Below are 22653 nucleotides of genomic sequence, written 5' to 3'. Positions count from 1 at the left end.
TTGTCAAATAGGGCTGTCAGGTGTGTACCAACCTGACTTCTGCACTACACAACTGATCTCCCAGCCGAAATTAAGAGGGCAAGAAATTCCACAAATGAACCCTGACAAGGCACACCTGTGAAGTGAAAACCATTTCAGGTGACTACATCATGAAGCTCACAAGGGTTTGCAGAGCTGTCAGCAAAGCAAAGAGTGGTGACTTTCACAAATATGAAATATTAATCTGATTAATATTTAGAGTTATTAATCAGATTTCTTTCCGACGTAGTTTCATAGATCTTGCTTCATATATTTGACGTCTATAGTTAGTTAGTATATACACTTTACAAAGTAGTAAAAAATAAAGAAAAACATTCAATGACAAGGTGTGTCCAGATTTTTGACTGGTATTGTATGTATATATAGAATTAAATAGTAATGATACTTTACAGCTGGAAGCTTGTGAAATACTTTCATTGTTTGCTTGTCTACTTTTTTTTTTTTTACCCAGCTTGCTTGTAGACCCACATAGCAAGCAGGTCTGGCCCAGATCTGGTATCAAGCTGGCACTGCTGGCTGACTTCTGGCATGATAAGACATATGTCACCCAGATATGGGCCAGGCCTGCCATAGATGGCACTGTCGATGTGATGGCATGCCATATCTGGCTCGATTGTGATTTGGTTTATGTGGCCGGGCTCATAGAAAACAGGTCTTCCCTGGATCCAGCATCAAGCTGGCACTTCTGACTGACCGGTGTCGTGGCAGAGTGTATGTCAACCAGATGTGGGCCAGGTCTGGCAATGATGGCACTATTTATGTTCCTATTTTCCTATTTTAGTTAGAAGACTGTTACGGTCGCTGACCTCTAGTGGCTCTCCCTCTGTAGAAGAGTTGTTTTTCTCCTTTTCTTGTGTTGCAGGTCTGCCTCATGAGCCGCAGCTGAGGTGTGTTCCCGCTCGTCAGCCACGGCATATAGGCTGCCATCCTAAACTGCCACACCCCCTGCCATTTTCCCCATGTTTGCCAGAGCTGTGAGCTGTAGAGTTTTGGGCAGCGGGCCTTAGTGTGTATGTGTGTGAGAACTTACCCTCTGTGAACTTTGGTTTTTCTTTCTTTTATTGTGAGCGAAGGTGTGCCCTTATTGTGATAATTAGTTTGTCATTGTGGAAGCAGGTAGGGGTTCTCTGCCATTTTTGTTTCACCTGTTTTCTCCTGGTTTGGTTAGACAGGGAGCTCAGCCATTGTATTTTGTTTTTGGTTAGTGAGTACTTGGTTTTGATTTCTAGCTAAAAGGGGGTGTTTTGTTTATTGTTTTGGCCTTGGAGACCCTGAAGAAAAGAGCTTCCCTGTGTTTTTGTACTATAGTAGTTTTAGGCAATAAATCTTGTATACAGACAGCTATTTCTCCAGTAGTTCATGTGTTCCCTTTCACTTTGTGTTACCCCTCACTCCAGTCGACACTCCGTTCATTAAGTGGGGCGTAACATAAGTGGGGGCTCGTCCGGGATTATTTGGGTTATGGCACAGTTTAGCCTGGGTGATTTTATAGCTAGGCCTGCATTGGACCAGCTTGATGCATGTCGGAAGGAGGATTTGTGTGCTGTTGCCGCGCATTATGACATCCTTGTGGCCAAGTCCATGAAGAAGAGCGAGTTAAAGACTCTTGTTGTCAGTGGGTTGGTTGGGAAAGGCGTGTTCCCCTTAGAGGTGGTCTCGGGGGATGCCGCGTCACTCCTCGAAACCTCTGGTCATCCTCAGGTTTGTGCTGAGGAGGGGGCGGGGACACCTACGGTGGTCAGACCAGGTGAGGGAAAGCCACCAACCTCTCTTCCACGGTTTGAGCCCTTCTCTGTTGAATCTAGTAATCCCAGTGTTAGTGCACGCGTAAAGGTACGTTTAGTTCGTCTTGAACTTGAGGCCAAAGAAAGGGAACGTAAGGATGAGCTTGAGTTCAAGTTGAAGTGTCGGGAGCTAGAAGCTGAGACATCTATTAGGTTGCGTCAACTGGAGTTGCAAGCTAACAAATTGTCTCCTGAGCCTTCTGCTCCACCTACAGTGAAGGATGAAGACAACAATAGCAATCCTTCAGATAATTCTCTCCCTGCTCCTGCACCTCCGGCATTTGATGTGGGCAAAAACATTGCCCTAGTTCCACCATTCAGGGAGACTGAGGTGGAGGCCTATTTTAATGCGTTTGAGCGCATTGCTATGGCTTTACATTGGCCCAAGGAGGTTTGGTCCCTTTTGCTTCAGTGCAAATTAATTGGTAAGGCACAGGAAGTATGCGCAGCTCTCACTATCGAGGACAGTCTTGTGTATGACAATGTCAAAAGCGCTATACTCAGAGCCTATGAGTTGGTGCCTGAAGCCTACAGGCAGCGTTTCAGGACCCTGAGGAAATCCGCTGCTCAAACATTCCTTGAGTTCGCAAGGGAAAAAGGGACACTATTTGATAGGTGGTGTCACGCAAGCAAAGTGTCAGAGTTCAACGCATTGCGTGAACTGGTGTTGTTGGAGGAATTCAAAAACTGTGTTCCTGATCGTACAGTGCTGTACCTGAATGAACAAAAAGTGGCCACTTTGCAGGAGGCAGCTGTCCTGGCAGAAGAATTTGCTTTAACGCACAAAAGCGTGTTTGTGGGTAAATCCGAATCACACTATCGTGAACGACTGGAAAAGGACACAAAGCCTCAACCACATAGGGGTTCCTTGGGTTCCAAGTCTGATAGACAATGTTTCTACTGTCACAAAGTGGGGCATATAGTTTCTGAGTGTTTGGCTCTTAAACGTAAACAAGTGCCCCAGCAATTAAAACAAGCCAAAGGGGTTGGCCTAGTCAAGTCGCTGAGCTCCCCCCCCCATGTGACCATGAGTGAACCTGATAAGTGTTTTAAACCCTTCATTTTCGATGGTTTTGTCTCCTTAACAGGGTTTCCTGGGGATCAAAAGCCCGTGAGAATGCTGAGGGACACGGGGGGCTCGCAGTCATTTCTATTGGCCGACGTTTTGCCAGTCAGTGATGAGTCATCTTGTAACGCTAGTACAATAGTGCAAGGTATTGGGATGGCCTACATACCTGCACCATTACATTGTGTTCATGTGCAGTCGAGGTTAGCCTCTGGTTTGTTCAAGGTTGCAGTAAGAAACTCATTTCCTATTCAGGGTGTTGAGTTTATAATGGGAAATGATATTGCTGGGGACAAAGTACTCCCTGTTCCTGAGGTGGTGGATAAACCCAGCTGTATCCCGGAAGAGGACGAGCTGTTGAAATCCCACCCTGATGTGTTTTCTGTCAGTGTTCTTACCAGGTCGCAAGCTCGGAAGCTGGAGGAAGTGAACCTAAGTGAGACTGTTCTTGGATCTGTTCTAACTGGGGACAGAGAGCCAGCTGCTAGCCCTTCTAAACCAGCGCTCGATGAACAGGGTCTGGCTACTCTGTCTGAGGTTCTTCCTTTGCCGGTCTCACGTGAGTGTTTGAGCCAGGCTCAGGAAAAGGATGAGTCACTCGCTAACTGTTTTAAAGAGGTAAGCGAGTTAGCAAACAATAAAAAGGCACACAGGTTTTATCTTGAGGATGGGTTACTGCTAAGAAAATGGGTCTCAAGACCTGCATTACAGCAGGAAGGAGGTGATGAGGGTTGGGGGGTGGTACGCCAAATAGTCATTCCTAGGGATTACCGGGGTGGCATATTGCAGCTTGCGCATGAACACCCATGGTCAGGTCATTTAGGTATTACTAAAACCTATGACCGCGTTCTTCAGCACTTTTTCTGGCCAGGTCTGAAGAAAGACGTTGCCAAGTTCTGCAAAACATGCCAGGTTTGCCAAATTGTGGGTAAACCTAATCAGACAGTGCCACCTGCTCCTCTTAAACCCATCCCGGTAGTTGGGGAGCCTTTTGAGCGTGTTTTAGTGGACTGTGTGGGTCCTCTACCCAGAACAAAAACGGGTAATCAGTTCCTCTTGACAATCATGTGTGCCACAACCCGTTTTCCTGAAGCCATACCACTTCGAAAAATCACCGCTCCCACTGTGATTAAGGCTCTACTTAAATTCTTTTCAACATTTGGTCTGCCTAGAATTGTTCAGACCGACCAAGGCAGCAATTTCCAGTCAAAACTGTTCAAGCAGACATTACAATCACTTGGTATCAGACACATCCCTTCCAGCCCTTACCATCCCCAGTCACAAGGTGCACTAGAAAGATGGCACCAGACCATAAAGTTGATGATGCGAAAATATTGTCTGGTGACTGACAAGAACTGGGATGAGGGACTGCCATTCCTGCTGTTTGCAGCTCGTGAAGCAAAACAGGAGTCCCTTGGTTTCAGCCCTGCTGAATTAGTTTTTGGGCACAGTGTGAGAGGGCCTCTAAAAGCCCTGAAAGAACAGTTTTTGTCTGATGTGCAGCCACAATCAAATGTGCTTGAGTTTGTCACGCAGTGTCGGGAACGTTTGTACCATGCTTGTGCAATAGCTAAGAAGTCTCTGTCAGCAGCCCAAGGGAAAATGAAGCGGCAGTATGACCGGAAGGCAGTGCAGCGTTCTTTTAAACCTGGTGATCAGGTACTCGTGTTGGTGCCCACATCTGGTCCGTCTCTGTCAGCCCAATTTGCGGGACCATATGTGGTAGAGAGCAAAGTCAATGACACAGACTACATCGTTCGCACTCCGGATAGGAGGCGTAAAACACGGCTCTGCCATATAAACATGCTGAAACTGTTTCACTCTAGGGAAGACGACCGCGAGGGCTCCATCTCACTCATTTCTGTGCCCATAAACCATGATGATGGTTTGGTGAAGGGTAGTGAAGGTCAGCAGAGCGGCAGGCTTGCAAACTCAGAGGTTCTTGGTGCCTTAGACACGTACCTCTCCTATCTTCCTCATGACGAGAGAGACGATGTGAAAGATCTGATCCAAGCGCACCCTAGTCTGTTTGGGGATGTACCGTCTAAAACCCCAGTGTTAAAGCACGACATTGACGTGGGTGATGCGTGCCCTATTAAGCAACACGCATACCGGTGCCCCCCACTCAAGAGGGAATTAATGAAAAACGAGGTACAGTACCTGCTTGGAAATGGTTTGGCGATACCTAGCCATAGCTCTTGGAGCTCTCCATGTCTGCTGACACCAAAGTCAGATGGTTCTCCTCGTTTTTGTACTGATTTTAGGAGAGTAAATGCAGTCACAGTCCCTGACTCATACCCATTGCCTCGCATGGAAGACTGCATAGACAGTATTGGAGCCGCCACCTACATAACAAAGCTAGATCTGTTAAAAGGGTACTGGCAGGTTCCTCTAACTAGCAGAGCCTCTGATATTTCAGCATTTGTTACTCCAGACTATTTCTTGCAGTACACAGTGATGGCGTTTGGCATGCGGAATGCACCAGCCACTTTCCAACGACTTATGAACCTTGTGTTAGCAGACATTCACAGTTGTAATGTGTATTTGGATGACATTGTGGTATATTCTTCTTGCTGGACTGATCACGTGAGTACTCTGAGGGATGTTTTTGCTCGTTTAACCCAGGCTTCCCTAACTCTGAACCTGGCAAAGTGTGAATTTGCCAAGGCGGTAGTGACATACCTCGGAAAACAAGTGGGACATGGCCAGGTGCGCCCCGTGAATGCAAAGGTGGAGGCCGTACTGAGCTACCCGGTGCCCACCACCAGACGGGAGCTCAGACGCTTCTTGGGTCTGGTGGGCTACTACAGATGTTTCTGCCGGAACTTTTCAACAGTGGTGGCTCCCCTAACTCGTCTGTGCAGTCCAAAGGAACCCTTCGTATGGACTGCGAGTGCCAACATGCATTTGACTGTGCCAAGTCTCTCCTTTGCAGTGCCCCTGTACTGGCTGCTCCCGACTTCAGCAAGGCCTTCAAGCTGGAAGTGGATGCAAGCGCTACGGGCGCTGGAGCAGTTCTGTTGCAGGATGGAGTTGATGGCATCAGTCACCCGGTTTCCTACTTCTCAGCTAAGTTCAAGCCTCATCAACTCAACTATTCCACCATTGAGAAGGAAACCCTGGCCATGTTGCTTGCTCTGCAGCATTTCGACGTGTACGTGGGGTCAACCACCACCCCTGTCATGGTTTATACTGACCATAACCCTCTGGTATTCCTAAAGCACATGTACAATCATAACCAAAGATTGATGAGATGGGCGTTGCTTGCTCAGGAGTATAACATAGACATCCGACATCAGAGAGGTGTGGACAACGTGGTGGCTGACGCACTGTCCAGGACCCAGTATTAACCCCTTAACCCCAGTAACGGACCTGGTGGCAGTTGTTAAAGGTGTCTGTTTACTGTATGTGATATTTTATGTGGGGGGGTGTTACGGTCGCTGACCTCTAGTGGCTCTCCCTCTGTAGAAGAGTTGTTTTTCTCCTTTTCTTGTGTTGCAGGTCTGCCTCATGAGCCGCAGCTGAGGTGTGTTCCCGCTCGTCAGCCACGGCATATAGGCTGCCATCCTAAACTGCCACACCCCCTGCCATTTTCCCCATGTTTGCCAGAGCTGTGAGCTGTAGAGTTTTGGGCAGCGGGCCTTAGTGTGTATGTGTGTGAGAACTTACCCTCTGTGAACTTTGGTTTTTCTTTCTTTTATTGTGAGCGAAGGTGTGCCCTTATTGTGATAATTAGTTTGTCATTGTGGAAGCAGGTAGGGGTTCTCTGCCATTTTTGTTTCACCTGTTTTCTCCTGGTTTGGTTAGACAGGGAGCTCAGCCATTGTATTTTGTTTTTGGTTAGTGAGTACTTGGTTTTGATTTCTAGCTAAAAGGGGGTGTTTTGTTTATTGTTTTGGCCTTGGAGACCCTGAAGAAAAGAGCTTCCCTGTGTTTTTGTACTATAGTAGTTTTAGGCAATAAATCTTGTATACAGACAGCTATTTCTCCAGTAGTTCATGTGTTCCCTTTCACTTTGTGTTACCCCTCACTCCAGTCGACACTCCGTTCATTAAGTGGGGCGTAACAAAGACCCAAATGCCATGTTGCAATACTATACTGCTATGGTAGCCAACGTTTCAAATGCAGATTTGACAGGTTTGTGAGTGTACGCTTTATCCAAAACCTAGTGACGGTTTACTCGTCATTGCCTGTAGGTGGCTGTAGCTCAGGAGGTAGAGCAGGTCACCTACTAATTGGAAGGTTAGAGGTTCGATCCCTAGTTCTTCCAGTCTGCATGTCGTGAATGTGTATGAATGTAGTTAGGAAGCACTCGTTTTAGAGAAAGTGTGTAAATGTGGCATGTTGTATAAAACACACTGAGTAATCTGGGAGCATATAAAAGCATCAGGCACTGTCTGAACAGAGTTTCATCATGTTACTTTCGCACTATTATATTCCGGCACATGTTGTTATTACATGGCTCGCAGCTCGTGGCTGCACACAACTTACACATGGCCCACATACCGCAAAGAATGACGGCCGTTTGGTGGCCCAGATCAGGTTTGCCAGAGGTAATCCACACATGGGCCAGCACAGGACCACCAGTGTGTCTGCAACTGGCCTTGTGCTGGCCCATGTACTGTCTATATATATATATATATATATATATATATATATATATATATATATATATATATATATATATATATATATATATATATATATATATATATATTAGTAGCATAGAAAGGTTTAAAATATTATGTCACATTTGAACTCTGACCTCTCGTTCAAGCTCAATGCATTTATCTCAAGGTCAAAGTGATAATACAGTAATGCCATAAAGAGCATTTAAAAATGTTTCTTACTGTCATTGTTTGCATTGACAGCGTATATGCATTTATGGAATAATATATGGGGATTCTTAATATAACATTACTTTGGACCTTGGGCCTTTTCTTCAAGGTCAAATAAGGTTAAACCTCAATAAAATGTATTTTATTTTTTTTCTTGAATGCTTAAAATTCTACTGCATCGGTTTGTATTGGGAGCATTCAGATTATGATACTGATATATGGGGATTCTTACTGTCACATTTCAGCTGGTATCCAAATATCATGTGACATTTGACCTCTGACCTCACTTTTGCATTTCACATCTGACTTTTTTTCAAGTTGGGCCCAACATGTTAACTATCTTTACACAATGTATTGTCAAGAGAATGAGCTGCCTAGATAGAAAAAAAAAAAAAAAAATGAAGGCCTCTTGTTCTCCAGCCACCTCCTCCAGCTTATCCCAGGGAACACCAAGGCATTCCCAGGCCAGCCGAGTGGAGGAGTAGTGACTCTACTCTAAGGGAGCGTCCACCCATACAATACTATTGTCCTACAAGTAAATACTGCTCAGAGTGAGCTAACCTGGTTGAGGTTTGTACTCTCATGGCGCCTCTTTTTTATAACGCATTTATGATCATGTTATTGCACTTACATGGAAGGACTCTTGGGAAAAAGAAAACACATAAATCACTTGGAAACATTTCCATTTTATTTCTAAGATTCCAAACATGTCTTACATTTTTATGTTGAGTGATTCATGGTATTCAGTTTAATGTCTATTTACATTTCTGAAGGCTGCAATCAAAAAGTAGATTATAACACAATTAATATGTTCTAGTTAACTAAAAACTTAGTTCTGGCTTACTTTCTCTCTCAGTTCGAAGCTTTGCCACTCACACCCTAATCAAAAATATTCCACAAGTTGGCCCTGTTTGACAGCTTCATCATTCTCCGTGTCATGCCGAACCCATCCCACCCTCTCCCCTCTTTTGTTCCTCGTACAGGAATGTGGGTGTGTTGTAACTTTCCTCACAGAAACACCTTTCAGCAGAGAAACAGAAATTATGTCACGAATTGGAGAGGAAGTTACTGGAATACAAACACAGTTATCCAGTTGAATGAGTCTAAAAGCAGGCTATAGAAGAGCCCAGCGGTAAAAGGCAGAAAACAGGGCAAAACTGAAAGTCAGCTGGTCTGACCTGCTGTGGTTTTCTCATACTGGTCAAGCTGTGTGTTGTGAATAATCGGGCATGGCCTTTCATCTTGAAGCTCTGGTACACTGCCTGGTAGCTCTTCCAGCATCTGCGCTGCCACAGGGACTTTAGCAACCCTCGAAGACACCACACGGTCCTCGGGGCAAGCAGACCTGAAAGTCGTCTCCCAGGCAACTGAGAGAAACATATTACATATGAACTTTAAATACAGACAGTAAAATGAAAAGATGAGGTATGATCCTTCCCTCCACTGCCAGACTTTTGATGGCTGTAGACAGAGAAAAGGTGAAAGAACAAAAAAGGAGGTGCAGCATGAGGACACACAGCTTTAAGGTACTGATAACATCTTCATGGGATATAAAGACCTTTAAACCCATGAGAATTCAATTGCACATAAAAAATAATTGTGAAAAACACACCTGGTGTGATTTCTATTCAGATGTAGTGGCTACCAGTTATTAATGCAACTGCCATGTAAGTCTGTGTACTTGTCAGTGAGTATGTGTGCTTGCATGTGCTTCGATCTGGTTCCACAGGTTCTCATATCTAGATTTTCAACCAGGTTCTTTTAGGAACAATGTGTTCTGTTTTTTTCAATGCACTGGCTGCTTCAATGCTTTACAAAGGAGGCAGCCAAGCAGCTGAAATATTTAACCCATGTCCAACTTCATCTGTCTGCCCCCAATACCCTCTGTCAGCTCTATTCTTATGTGATATTAGATACAACAACAACAACAACAACAACAAAAAACCCAAGGATGCTGTTTTCACCATGCATACAAATAAAAGCCATTAGTAATGGGACTTTGTTTTTAAACTCACATTGCTTGCCTGCAGGAGCTACAGATCGATGTCTTCCTACTTTCTTTCCCAGGAAGGTCAGTGAATAGGATCCACCCTCAGCTCCGGGAGAGTTCACGTACATTGTGTATATAAATATGTGGTGCAGGTCACTGCTACACTGAAAAAAAAGGCCATGTTGGATTTACTTCATTCAATAGTGGACATTGGTTGCACACAACTGTTTTGCTTTGGCAGAAACAACTGAGTTAAAACAACACAACTTATTCATATTCAATAAACCTGTGCATTTTGTGTTGATAAAGCATAATTGAAACATGTTCAGATGAAGTAAGTTGAGCTCTTGGAATATTTTAATCCTTCACAATTTTGTCATTTTATTTCAACACTATTCAATAACTTTTACCCCAATACTACTTGGTCACTTAAATACTACATGTTGTAGCTATGATCTCAAGGCTTGATGCAGAATTTTCTGTACGTTTTTGTCCTTGACAGGTTACACCACAATAAATAGCAACAGCATACATGTGGTGTGTGTGTAGTTGTCTGCCTCTTATGACTCCAGTGATTTTCCTGCAGTTTGAAATCTTGTGCGATCTTGTGAATTTCATGAGTCCAGCAACTAACCACTCTTAAGAGCAAACACTTTGGCGACAGTGAGAAGGAAAAACTCCCTTTTAACAGGAAGAAACCTCCAGCAGAACCAGGCTCAGGGAGGGGCGGCCATCTGCTGCGACCGGTTGGGGTGAGAGAAGGAAAACAGGATGAAAGACATGCTGTGGAAGAGAGACAGAGGTTAATAACAGGTATGATTCAATGCAGAGAGGTCTATTAACACATAGTGAGTGAGAAAGGTGACTGGAAAGGAAAAACTCAATGCATCATGGGAAACCCGGCAGCCTACGTCTATTGCAGCATAACTAAGGGAGGATTCAGGGTCACCTGGTCCAGCCCTAACTATATGCTTTAGCAAAAAGGAAAGTTTTAAGTCTAATCTTGAAAGTAGAGATAGTGTCTGTCTCCCGAATCCAAACTGGAAGCTGGTTCCACAGAAGAGGGGCCTGAAAACTGAAGGCTCTCCCTCCCATTCTACTTTTAAATACTCTAGGAACAACAAGTAGCCCTGCAGAGCGAGAGCGAAGTGCTCTAATAGGGTGATATGGTACTACAAGGTCATTAAGATAAGATGGGGCCTGATTATTTAAGACAGGGGTGTCAAACTCAAATACACAGTGGGCCAAAATTCAAAACTGGAACAAAGTCGCGGGCTAACGTTAATATTTATTGAAATATATTTATTCCTCCAGATATAAGAATGAATCTTTTCTTATGGACTCAAACACGTTTTGCTGAAAAACTGAATATGGAACAAGCAAAGCTTAATACTAAACAATATATATATATTAGCTGTATAATACCAGTAGGCCAGCTCTAATAGTAATTTGGTATGGCTTCGCGGGCCAAATGTAATTAGGCTGCGGGCCAAATTTGGCCTGCGGGCCAGAGTTTGACACCTATGATTTAAGACCTTGTATGTGAGGAGCAGGATTTTGAATTCAATTCTGGATTTAACAGGAAGCCAATGAAGGGAAGCCAAAACAGGAGAAATCTGCTCTCTCTTTCTAGTCCCTGTCAGGACTCTTGCTGCAGCATTTTGGATTAGCTGAAGGCTTTTCAGTGAGTTTTTTGGACATCCTGATAATAATGAATTACATTAGTCCAGCCTGGAAGTAATAAAAGCATGAACTAGTTTTTCAGCGTCACTCTGTGACAGGATATTTCTAACTTTAGAGATGTTGCGCAAATGGAAGAAAGCAGTCTTACATAATTGTCTAATATGTGCGTTGAAGGACATATCCTGGTCAAAAATGACTCCAGGGTTCCTCACAGCGTTACTGGAGGCCAAGGTAATGCCATCCAGAGTAAGAATCTGGATAGATACCACTCGGCCCTAAAAATTTCTAAGATTTTTAGGGCCGAGTACAATAACCTCAGTTTTATCTGAATTAAGAAGCAGAAAGTTAGCAGCCATCCAGGTCTTTATGTCTTTAAGACATTCCTGCAGTTTAACAACTTGGTGTGTGCTATCTGGCTTCATGGATAGATAGAGCTGCGTGTCATCTGCATAGCAGTGAAAATTTATGCTATGTCTTCTAATGATGCTGCCGAGGGGAAGCATGTATAATGTAAACAGAATTATAGCACCGAACCCTGTGGAACTCCATAATTAACCTCAGTGTGTGAAGAGGACTCTCCATTTACATGTACAAATTGGAGTCTATTAGATAGATATGATTCAAACCACTGCAGCACAGTACCTGTAATACCTACAGCATGTTCTAATCGCTCTAATAGGATATTATGGTCGACAGTATCGAATGCTGCACTGAGGTCTAGCAGGACAAGCACAGAGATGAGTCCACTGTCAGAGGCCATAAGAAGATCATTTGTAACCTTCACTGTGCTGTGATGAGCTCTGAAACCTGACTGAAACCCTTCAAAGAAGCCATTCCTCTGCAGATGATCTGTTAGCTGTGTGACAACTACTCTTTCAAGGATTTTTGATATGAAAGGAAGGTTGGAGATTGGCCTATAATTAGCTAAGACTGCTGGGTCTAGAGATGGCTTTTTGAAGGTTTAACTACAGCCACCTCGAAGGCCTGTGGTACATAGCCGATTATTAGAGATAGGTTGATCATATTTAGGGTCGAAGAATTAATTAATGGCAGGACTTCTTTGAGCAGTTTTGTAGGAATGGGGTCTAAAAGACACATTGATGGTTTGGAGGAAGTAATTATTGAAGTTAACTCAGAAAGATCAATTGGAGAAAAAGAGTCTAACTTAACATCAATGGTACTAAGAGTAACTGTAGATGATATTACATCTGTGGGATGATTATTGGCATTATTTTCTCTAATGATAAGAATTTTATTTGTGAAGAAGTTCATGAAGTCATTACTAGTTAACGTTAAAGGGATGGTTGGCTCAAAACATGACATTTTTGTGTTCAAATTACAAGGTAGCCTTTTTTAATTTAACAACCACCTAATTTATATTTTTCGGTATACCGAAAAAGGTAGAGGCAGCTGCTCGACTTGACTGAGATGGATGCCTTCCTCACACCACGATCCAAAGCACACGAGACTGAAATCCCATGCAGTGTCGCGAGATTAAACATTGATATATTATTGACTTACTTCACTCGAACATGATATGAACAATTTAATCTACCCTCTCTGCATATCATGTAGTTTCTACACTATATAGTTACACTTAACTTTAAAACATGAGGCAATTGTGTTAAATACACGCAAGATGCTTACATAAATCCAAGAGATGGACAATCCCTTTTTTTCAGTGTATTCTTTAGGTTGATCTCTGTTAAGTTGACACATGAGAGTGGACCCGTCTGAAACACACAAAAAGGAAAAATCATGTTGAATTTTGAAAGCTAAAAAAAATGAACTTATAGACTGAAAATCCTCAAATATTTTGATCTATATCTTGAACTTTCAATCGCGCCCTCAAACTATGTGCAGATGTCTAAATGCCCACTCAGCAGCTTCACTCAAGGAGTGTAATCCTTCAGTCAGCCACTCCAAGCTACTATAAGCTGCAAGCTTCAGAACAGGAAAAACTGAAAATCCCAAACTTTCATTGTGGACCTATTTTTATTTTCAGATTCTCTCATTTCACTGTGCCGTATCAGGACAAATCTTCAGCTTCCTTTACTAAACTTGTGCAAATTTACTATAACAGCATCCACTAAACAGTAAAAATATGCAAATGAATGTATATTTAAATACAAAAAAGTAAAAAAGAGAGAGAAAAAAGCAGAACTACCTGGTTGTCAGAGCAGCTCAGATCCCTTCGATGTGATTCAGGCCAGGGTGCTGCTGTGCTGATCAGGAGAACGAGATGATCCTGATCTCTTATGGGAACCAAACTCTAAACAGTCTTTAAATATTAAACCTGCAGAGATGGAGTTTCACCGGGTACCAGCTTAAACTCTGCACAGCCAGAGGGTAAAAAGATGCCATAAACAGTCCTCGGGTTTCCCGTGTGTGAGATAGAGATTGTAACTGGATGCTTCCTCATACTAACAGACACATATATAGGTTACACACACACTCTTCACTTGGGCTCTGTTTTTTTCTCTTTCTTTCCTTGGAAACCTACACTTTCCCAAATAAAGTTAATAAAACTGAAAACACACCACCTACAGAAAATAAGAAGAGAATGAAGACAAAATCAGAAATTCTTGCTAATAGAATTTATTTTGTAATAAAATCATATCAGTTGCAGCTGCTAATGTTGTCCTTTTGTCCTTGGCTGAGGGTCTCTGTTACAGTTTCCTTTTTTTTCTTTCTTAGACTGAGAAACTCATTTGGAACATTTGGCCCACAGCTTGAGCATCTGTTTAACACACCTTCCTTAGAGGTAAATCCACCCGTGATACCACTTTAATGAAAATGCAGCTTTGCCTGCTGTTTCCCTTTATTTCTCCACATTCGCAACCCTAACCCTGGATATCAAACTCACCCTTTTTCTCCAGTCTGGAAACTCCAACCAATTAATCACACAAGTCTTTCATCACTGGAAAATATCAGGACATATCGTATATGTAACAGAGGTTTTATTGCATGTCGCCACTAGCCTCTGGGAATTCGATTGTTCCGTCTGATTACAAAGTCTGACGGGGTTAAAATATTGTAATCACTGACAGCATTAACACTCTGTTGAGACATGCAGACTTCAAGGAGTATGACAACCTGACCCTGCTGTCATGACAACACAACACACCTCAGACATCACTCCAAGGCTTAGACTTTGGAGAAATTTTGAGGTCTTGGTTAGCTTGGTTATTCATACAGACAATGTAATGCTGGACTCCCACATAAATACATGACAGTAGTGCTGTCATACTGTTTAACGTCACTTGTTGCAAAGACAAGAGAAAACAGCAGGAACGTCAAAGACAGATATTTGATCTACCAACCAGTAAGACCAGTAGAGGTCCTAACATGTTTGACGCCCTGGACGAACACTCCCTTTGGCGAAACACACACACACACAAACATATATATGAAGAGAGAGAGAGAGTATGCATACACTTAACAAACAGCCATCATAATTCATCATACAATGAGAATAGGACAAATCAACAACTGACAATGGTAAATGGCCTGTATTTATATAGCGCTTTACTAGTCCCTAAGGACCCCAAAGCGCTTTACATATCCAGTCATCCACCCATTCACACTCACATTCACACACTGGTGATGGCAGCTACATTGTAGCCACAGCCACCCTGGGGTGCACTGACAGAGGCGAGGCTGCCGGACACTGGCGCCACCGGGCCCTCTGACCACCACCAGTAGGCAACGGGTGAAGTGTCTTGCCCAAGGACACAACGACCGAGACTGCCCAAGCCGGGGCTCGAACCGGCAACCTTCCGATTACAAGGCGAACTCCCAACTCTTGAGCCACGATCACCCCAACAATGACTAATTAATATTGTGCTGAACACAGTCCAAAAGATTCAGTAAGCTACATCAGTGTCTGCGGTTTACTATCATAGCCAAGTGGCTAACAAACGTAAACAGAAGTTTTCACTATCCCTACTAATTAGTGTTATCTTGGTGTATCTCTGTTGTGGTCAGTGCTATCCTCTATGCTGTTGCATGCTGGGGCAGCAGGTTGAGGGTCACAGATGGCAACAGACTAAATAAACTGATCCACAAGCCCAGTAATGTTGTAGGGATGGAGCTGGACTCCGTTAGGGTGGTGTCTGAGAGGCAGATGTTGTCCAAGATAAGGACCATCTTGGATAATACCTCCCACCCACTCCATGCCATGCTGGCTACTAACAGGAGCACGTTCAGTGAGAGACTGAGATTACCAAAAAGCACCACTGAATGACACAGGAAATCATTCCTGCCCGTGGCCATCTCCCTGTACAACCTCTCCATCTAATACAATGTCAACACTGCAATAGTTACACCCTTTATCCATACGCTCTTTTCTACTCTATAATGTTCTTGTCAATTTTCTTGATATTTATTTATAATCACCTTTGTTAATCCTTGATATTTATAATTGAGTGATCTGTATATATTGGTACTATTTCTTAAATGTGTAAAATCTGTAACATAATGTATTGTTTGGAGTTTAGCCTGTTACTGTTACTATTTTTACACTTTCTTCTTGGAGCAACTGTAACCCACATAATTTCCTTAGGGATTAATAAAGAATTATGATTATGATTGTTTCAGGATACATGACCTGCCATTATCCAATGACACATCTGCTTATCTGTATCTTTTGCTCATTTCTCCTCCTCTTCTTTTCTCTTTTTTCTAAACTGAGCACCTGATGGCTTTGACCTTTTCTTGTCCATCTCCCATTGGTTTTAATTTTGCACTCCAGTATGAACAAACATCCCCCAACCAGAGGATCACCACAACATAACCTAACAGACCTACAACTTAGTTCACGGATTCACTTTGTCTAGGGTACCGGTCCGTGAGTCGTTTGGTACCGGGCCGCGAGAGTTGAGGCTCAGGCGTGAAATGTATAGTTTTCAGGGTTTTTATCGGTTTTCAGCGTTATTTTGTTATCGTTTTTATCGTTTACTCGGTTTTCCTGGGTCTTTTCACGTGTGTTATGAATAAATTTTCTTTTTTTCGGTACCGGTACTAGTTTTATTTTGTTGTATTTATCCGCGACACCTTAAAGGCCGGTCCATGAAAATATTGTCGGCCATAAACCGGTCAAAAAAGGTTGGGGACCGCTGGTCTAGGGTGTATTTCTGGGTTTTCGCACAGCCCGAGATTCAAATTATAATTATAATGGGCTTGGATTTACAACATTATGAATGAAATTTGCTCTATTTTTTATTTTGCGGGTTGGTGCTCCAGCCAGCCAGAGAGTCCCCTGCCGCCCAGCCTTCTCCTCCCTGTGCCGCAAGCAGCAACCCAACCCTGAACACACCACTCCCAGATGTCCTACATGTCCACGAGATCACAATTTTTATTAACATTTTTTATACCTGGCACGTGATCGGCAGATGTTTTCAAGTAAGCAACGGGACTGTTTTAAATCTGCAGGAGGATCTGTTGCCAGCTCTCTACTGAATCCGGATGTTGCGTTTAGATTGCAGCTGCCGAGGGCACACAGCAGAGATTCAGCCCAATGGTAGCCGCGGAGGGCGGCGTGGGCTGGACCCGTCACTAGGAGTGGTTTGTGCTCGAGTATAAATACACGCTTTCTGTCACTACAACGCCCCTGGAAACTCGGTGAGACAAACTTCTTCTCTTTAAGGCAACACGGTAAGTCTTTTGACTCCCAGGAAATCTTTGGCGTTGTAGATTCTGAACTCAGCTGAGTTTGGAGCGAGATTTGATGGCTTTTGGTCTCCTCTCCCCGATGAGATCTAAAGTTGCAGCAAGGTATATTGATTGGTGCAACTTACGAGGCGGAGGGGAGTGTGAGGTTAACGTTTGTCTTGACGTGCTCGGCTGTCCCAACTACATAGAGAAGTCAAATTCTATCATAAAATCAATCGATATAAATAGATATGTTCTATCCCACATTATAATGTATGTCCGTATCAGAGATGAGAGTGGGTGTGGCCAGGGTGTTTGCTACAGATGCTTGTCATTATAGAAAACTGCTTATTGTAAATCAGAGTAGATATCTGGACTTGCACTTGACCTCTCCAACAGCAGATAAAAGAAACCCCTTTTTTTTTTTTTTTTTTTTTTTTTTTTTTTTTTTTTTAGTTTAATGCTTTAGAACTTAGAAGATTGCCAAAAGAGTCACTACTTTGAGCAACATTTACAAAAAACTTTATTTTTAGATGCTCAACTGTTTCTCACAAGGAGAAACAAAACTTTAAATGCTATGATAAATGTTCATATTTGGATCAAACACTGCTGACTTTCTCCTTCTCCTCCTCTCTTACAGACAGACCACTCCCCACCATGTCTTTCATCCAGGCCTTCTTGGAGCAGAGCGTTTACTTGGGCATGCCCGATGATTCAGTACGTAACACTGTGGTTCCAGTTGCTAAGGCCAAACACCCTGTTTTTCTTTTTTTCCCCGTCTCTTCCTGTGGTATGCTAGGGTGGAAAAACTGATCTGGCAGTACAGCAGAGTAGAAAATCGCTGCGTAGGAGGTGTCGATATAAAAAGATTGAATGAGTTTAGATGTTGAAGAGAGGAAGGAAATTAACTAAAAAAAAAAAAATGGTGGTAGATTAATTATAGAAACATCATTAAAGTAAAAAGGGGCCTGAACTGTAAAGATTATATGCACAGAGAATGATAACCAGAGAGAGTTTTGGGAATGTATGAGTCACTGAAGCCGGAATTTGAGCTCCTCCCTTTATAAACTCTGCAAACAGAACAAAATGGTACTTCTCCTTTCACCGATTTCTTAAAGTAAGTTTAGAAAAAGTTGCACAAGTTGTAGGATAACAGTTTGGACTCTTTCATTGTTCACTTCAGTCCAAACAGGGCATCTGCCAACATTTTAAAAGCTTTGTGTTGACATCTGAAATAATAAGGGAGGAACCGTAGGGGCTCCTTTTTTTCTGCCTTAATTTCAAGGATACAGTCACTGGGTTTCAACACTTTTGTAGTTAAAACATTTGAAAAATGCACCCCTGTATCCCACCTTGTACATTCCTCTAAACTGCAGACAAGTATTTACCAAACACAATAATCTGGCACGTTTCAGGCTTTAAAGAATGAAGGAACGGTGAAGCCAGCGCTCAATTTCAACCCTAGTGGAGATGCAGCAGTCTTGGACAAGGCCATCAAGACAAAAGGTGAAGCTGAAATGCATGAGGGACGCTTTGGAGCGTGTGCGAGCATGCTTTGGCGTTGCAATGTGTATCTAAGTGTTAAGTACAGACTTTCTTGTCTTCCTTGTCAAGAATCTTAACACCCTCTGCTGGCCATCATATGTGATTACATTCTGTTCTCTGTGGGATCACACACACCAAACAATGAATGCTGAACAGTCATACTGCTGCAGAATGACAGGAATGCTTGTTTTACTCGCTTGTGCAGGTGTGGATGAGAACACCATTATTGAAATTCTGGTCAAAAGGAGCAACGAGCAGAGGCAGCAGATCAAAGAGGCTTACCAGAAGGCCAACGGCAAGGTAATGACAATTAGACAAACACGATCGGAGCAAGAAGTTCCAAAACTGACAGGAAACATTACTTCCTCTGGATCATACATTTAATCATCCGTTGATACCTCATAGCCTCTGGACACAGCCCTGAAAAATGCTCTGAAGGGAGATCTGGAGGAAGTCGTGTTGGCTCTGTTGAAAACTCCTGCCCAGTATGATGCCCAGCAGCTAAAACTGGCAATGAAGGTACACAAACACACATTACTAAGATGAGCACATTGACAGAAAAAGCTATTAGAGTACTTGACTACATTTGTGTAAATGCTTTCTCTGGTATCACCATGATCTCTTATTGTTGGCACATGATGATATCCACCCACTTAAACATATTAATCCTTTGTTTTTCTAAAGGGAGGTGGCTAAAAGGTGTTTAACTGGTTTTGTGAAGCATTAAGAGACTTTGTCTCAATCCTTCTATCTGTGCATCTCTGCCTCAGGGTCTGGGAACAGACGAGGACACTCTGATTGAGATTTTAGCTTCCCGAACCAACAGGCAGATCGTAGACCTAAAGAAAGTCTACAAGGAAGGTTTGTGCCAAAGTTCAAGCAACAATCTTCAGTTTCCATAAGCTAAAATTTGAACAACGACACAAGTGTCAGTGGGAAAACTAATTCCACTTTTGCGATTACTTTGCCAAGAATACAAGAAAGAGCTGGAAGAGGACATCAAGTCTGACACTAGTGGAGACTTCAGGACGGCCCTCATTGCACTCTGCAAGGTACTTGAGTGTGTTTTATTTACTGATCTGTTGCAGGATCTCAAAATCATTTATTCTGTCATAGCACCAGGATGCTCTAAGTTCTGAAACAACCTAAGACTCCCCACTGAAGCTGGAACACTGAGCTGATTATAAAAAGCAAACTTACTCCCTAGACATGCACACATACAGTCACGTGTACTCTCATTTGGATATCTTACAAACTCAGTTCACATTTTAAAGTTGAAAGCCACATTTTAATTAAATTTTGAGAAATGTGAAGCTTTCTTGGTGAATTCAGTGGCATTAAATAGAACATTGTTTGTGCTTACTGTGCTTTTTCAGCTTTCCAACTCTTAAAAATATCTATGATTTATTAAATTAGCTAATTAGCTAGTTTGATTCCATCAGTACACCAATCAATCTGTTTCTTCATATCGCAGGCTGCCAGGACTGAAGGAGTTTGCGAGCAGCTGGTTGACAGTGATGCCAGGGCTCTGTATGAGGCGGGAGAGGCCAGGAAGGGCACGAACTGCGCTGTCTTTATCGACATCCTAACCAGCAGGAGTGCCATTCATCTCCGTCAAGGTCTGTTTGATGCACCGTTAAGTATATATATTTTTTAAGTCTTATCTTTAACATCTCCTTCTTAGGAATAGCACCTAATCTGTATTCTATTTCAGTGTTTGATAGGTACAAAAAGTACAGCAAAGTGGATGTGGCCAAAGCCCTTGACCTCGAACTGAAGGGAGATATTGAGAATTGCCTCACAGCAGTTGGTAAAGTCAAACCTCTGTTTACGAAACCTCTAAACTCTATTACTTTAGCATTAAATCAGTATATTCTGGATGGACTGGATTAAAACTTTAAAAATATATATATTCACAGTGAAGTGTGCTGGAAGCAGAACTGCCTTCTTTGCAGAGAAACTCTACTTGGCCATGAAGGTACAGTATATGTGCTGCTACAGGAACAACTGAATATTACAGGGAAAATAATTCACAAGTGGATTAATGTAGAAGTACTCCTTAATTTGGATGATGCCAATTGCCATTTGAAAAAACTGATTGGCTGTCAATGTGGCTCAGGTTTTAGAGCCAGTTGTCTGCTATTTAGTAGGTTGGATGTTCAGTCCCCAGTTTCTGCATCTATATATTGACGTGTCCTTGGGCAAGCTGTTGGTGAACAATGCTGGGCTGCTTTGGATCAGAATTTGCTAACTTTAGATCATTTATGTGAATTAGCCAATCTGCTAAGTCACATAAATAATAAACCACTCAGTCAGTGTCGGAAATAGGCTCCCATGAACTGGAGAAGTGTCCCAGCATGAGAAACTTGAGCCATGGACAAAGGAGTCTTCATGCATTTAATACATTTATCACTGGGTGAATGTCTGAACATAGTAGCATCATAATGCTGAAAAAGGGTATTCCTTTGCCCACTGGAGCTCCTTTTGACATGTTTGATCTGTTTTTACTAAACAAGATAACTAGGTGGATGGTTTTTAAGTTACAAACTGACTTTCATTTAGTCAGTTGCATAGATATAGAGAGTAAATCCCCTATAATTTGTCCAGTTCTTGAAGTTCTGTAGCAAAACAGCTCTTCGCTAAATAGAAATAATAGTCAAATCTAAAACCTTTTACTTTTAAAAATTCCCATTAATCTCATATTTCTGTTATCTTTTCCACATATAATATAATCAATGGTATGTTATAATATAAATGTTTCATGACTGGCTCTTTTCTGCCCTTCAGGGTAAAGGTACCCGCAAGCCTATCTTGACCCGCATCATGGTGAGCCGCTCTGAAATTGACATGAAGCGGATCAAGGAAGACTACAAGAAGAATTATGGCAAAACACTCTACCAGGACATTCTGGTGAGCAAACATCTAAAAGTTAAACCCATTCCAGATGTTCAGTTTTGAATGGATTGTGCATATGACGGTACAAAAATGTCAAAAGAAAACATGTAAAGATTTATGGATTTAAAAAAACAAAAAAAACAAACTTGTATTTTTCCCCATTTAGGATGACACCGCAGATGATTACGAGAAGATTCTGCTCGCTCTCTGTGGGGGTGAAAACTAACAGCCTATCGCTGGGATCAAAGCTCATACAGCAGAATATCCATGCCAGTGTACAACTGTGGAAAATCGCCTGTTATCTCTTAAATACATAATGTGCCTTTTGTGCTTGTGGAGACCTGACAAGACTGTCTTTCTTTGCAAGACGTCATGATAGTTAGATGATATTGGCAATGAGCGAATACTAACCTGGAGTTGGCAGAGCAGATAGGCCGTTTCCTTTCTGAGAAATCCTTTTTATTTCAGCGCAGATCTCATAGCATTATGCCAGAAGATCTATGTTCTAGACAGACTTTGCTTGCACTTACTAGGTTCTATAACTAAAGTCCAAAGAGAAGCTGATGTGATCACAGTGCAGCTCATGTATCCAGATCACCACATGCCAATAGCTTAATGTTACCATTGCTCTTGAAGGAGATTTGATGTTCTGCAAATAAAAGCTTTTTTTACTGAAGTGGTCTTGATTATTTATAAATTCATACAACACATATCAGACATGAGAACAAATAAGTGGTCAAGGTTTACATGCATACATTATGGGTGTGAATGTCTTTGAATTGTTATGTTTCCAGGGTGGAAGGAGTTGTGCTGAAGGTTCTACAATGTCTTTAACTGGACAAAGCCAAGGCCTATTGACTTGATCGTGATTGACAACTAGTAGTTTACTTTTGCCAGCATAAACCAGATTTGTTAGAGCTATTTCTAAAGGGGGGGGAAACCCTGATAATTTATCATTTGTTATGAAAATTATACATAAGTACAAGTTATTTGGATATATCAACACTTTACCAAGGTCTGGAAGAAGACCCAAACTGTCACCCACAGATGACAGGAAATTGGTTAGGATGTTTAGGAACCACCAAGGGTCAAGCTTGTCATGAAATGGAAACTGCTGGAATGCCAGCGTCACACTCCTAAGTGAAGTGAGTTTTACATCAC

General features: G+C 42.4%; 2 protein-coding genes across 4 annotated transcripts; one reads left to right on the top strand and one right to left on the bottom strand.

Annotated features, from left to right (window-relative positions):
* Window positions 1–8435: 8435 nt before the first annotated feature.
* On the bottom strand, window positions 8436–14378 carry LOC143421462 (uncharacterized). 3 transcript variants are annotated; one of them, XM_076890735.1, is made up of 5 exons: window positions 13568–13666; window positions 13048–13133; window positions 9743–9876; window positions 8906–9094; window positions 8436–8747 (listed from the first exon to the last, which is right to left on the bottom strand). In XM_076890735.1, the coding sequence occupies exons 3-5, from the start codon at window positions 9843–9845 to the stop codon at window positions 8611–8613; spliced, it is 429 nt and encodes a 142-aa protein (XP_076746850.1). In that variant the 5' UTR covers window positions 9846–9876; window positions 13048–13133; window positions 13568–13666; the 3' UTR covers window positions 8436–8610. The 3 variants fall into 3 exon arrangements, 1 of the variants encoding a protein (XP_076746850.1); XR_013101119.1 differs by lacking the exons at window positions 8436–8747; window positions 8906–9094 and adding an exon at window positions 14267–14378 and having other exon boundaries at window positions 9791–9881; window positions 13568–13943; XR_013101120.1 differs by lacking the exons at window positions 8436–8747; window positions 8906–9094 and adding an exon at window positions 14267–14378 and having other exon boundaries at window positions 9791–9881; window positions 13568–13696.
* A 2521-nt stretch (window positions 14379–16899) lies between these two features.
* On the top strand, window positions 16900–22168 carry anxa1a (annexin A1a). Its single transcript, XM_004544227.4, has 12 exons — window positions 16900–17055; window positions 17693–17769; window positions 18468–18558; window positions 18803–18897; window positions 19003–19116; window positions 19368–19458; window positions 19570–19649; window positions 20072–20216; window positions 20312–20407; window positions 20517–20575; window positions 21385–21507; window positions 21659–22168. Exons 2-12 carry the CDS (start codon window positions 17710–17712, stop codon window positions 21716–21718), a joined length of 1014 nt encoding a protein of 337 aa, XP_004544284.1. The 5' UTR covers window positions 16900–17055; window positions 17693–17709; the 3' UTR covers window positions 21719–22168.
* The last annotated feature ends 485 nt before the right edge of the window (window positions 22169–22653 follow it).

The sequence above is a fragment of the Maylandia zebra genome, linkage group LG12 (genome assembly GCF_041146795.1).
Source record: "Maylandia zebra isolate NMK-2024a linkage group LG12, Mzebra_GT3a, whole genome shotgun sequence".
In the NCBI taxonomy this organism is placed as follows: Eukaryota; Metazoa; Chordata; class Actinopteri; order Cichliformes; family Cichlidae; genus Maylandia; species Maylandia zebra.
This window is presented reverse-complemented; position numbering and strand designations above follow the sequence as displayed.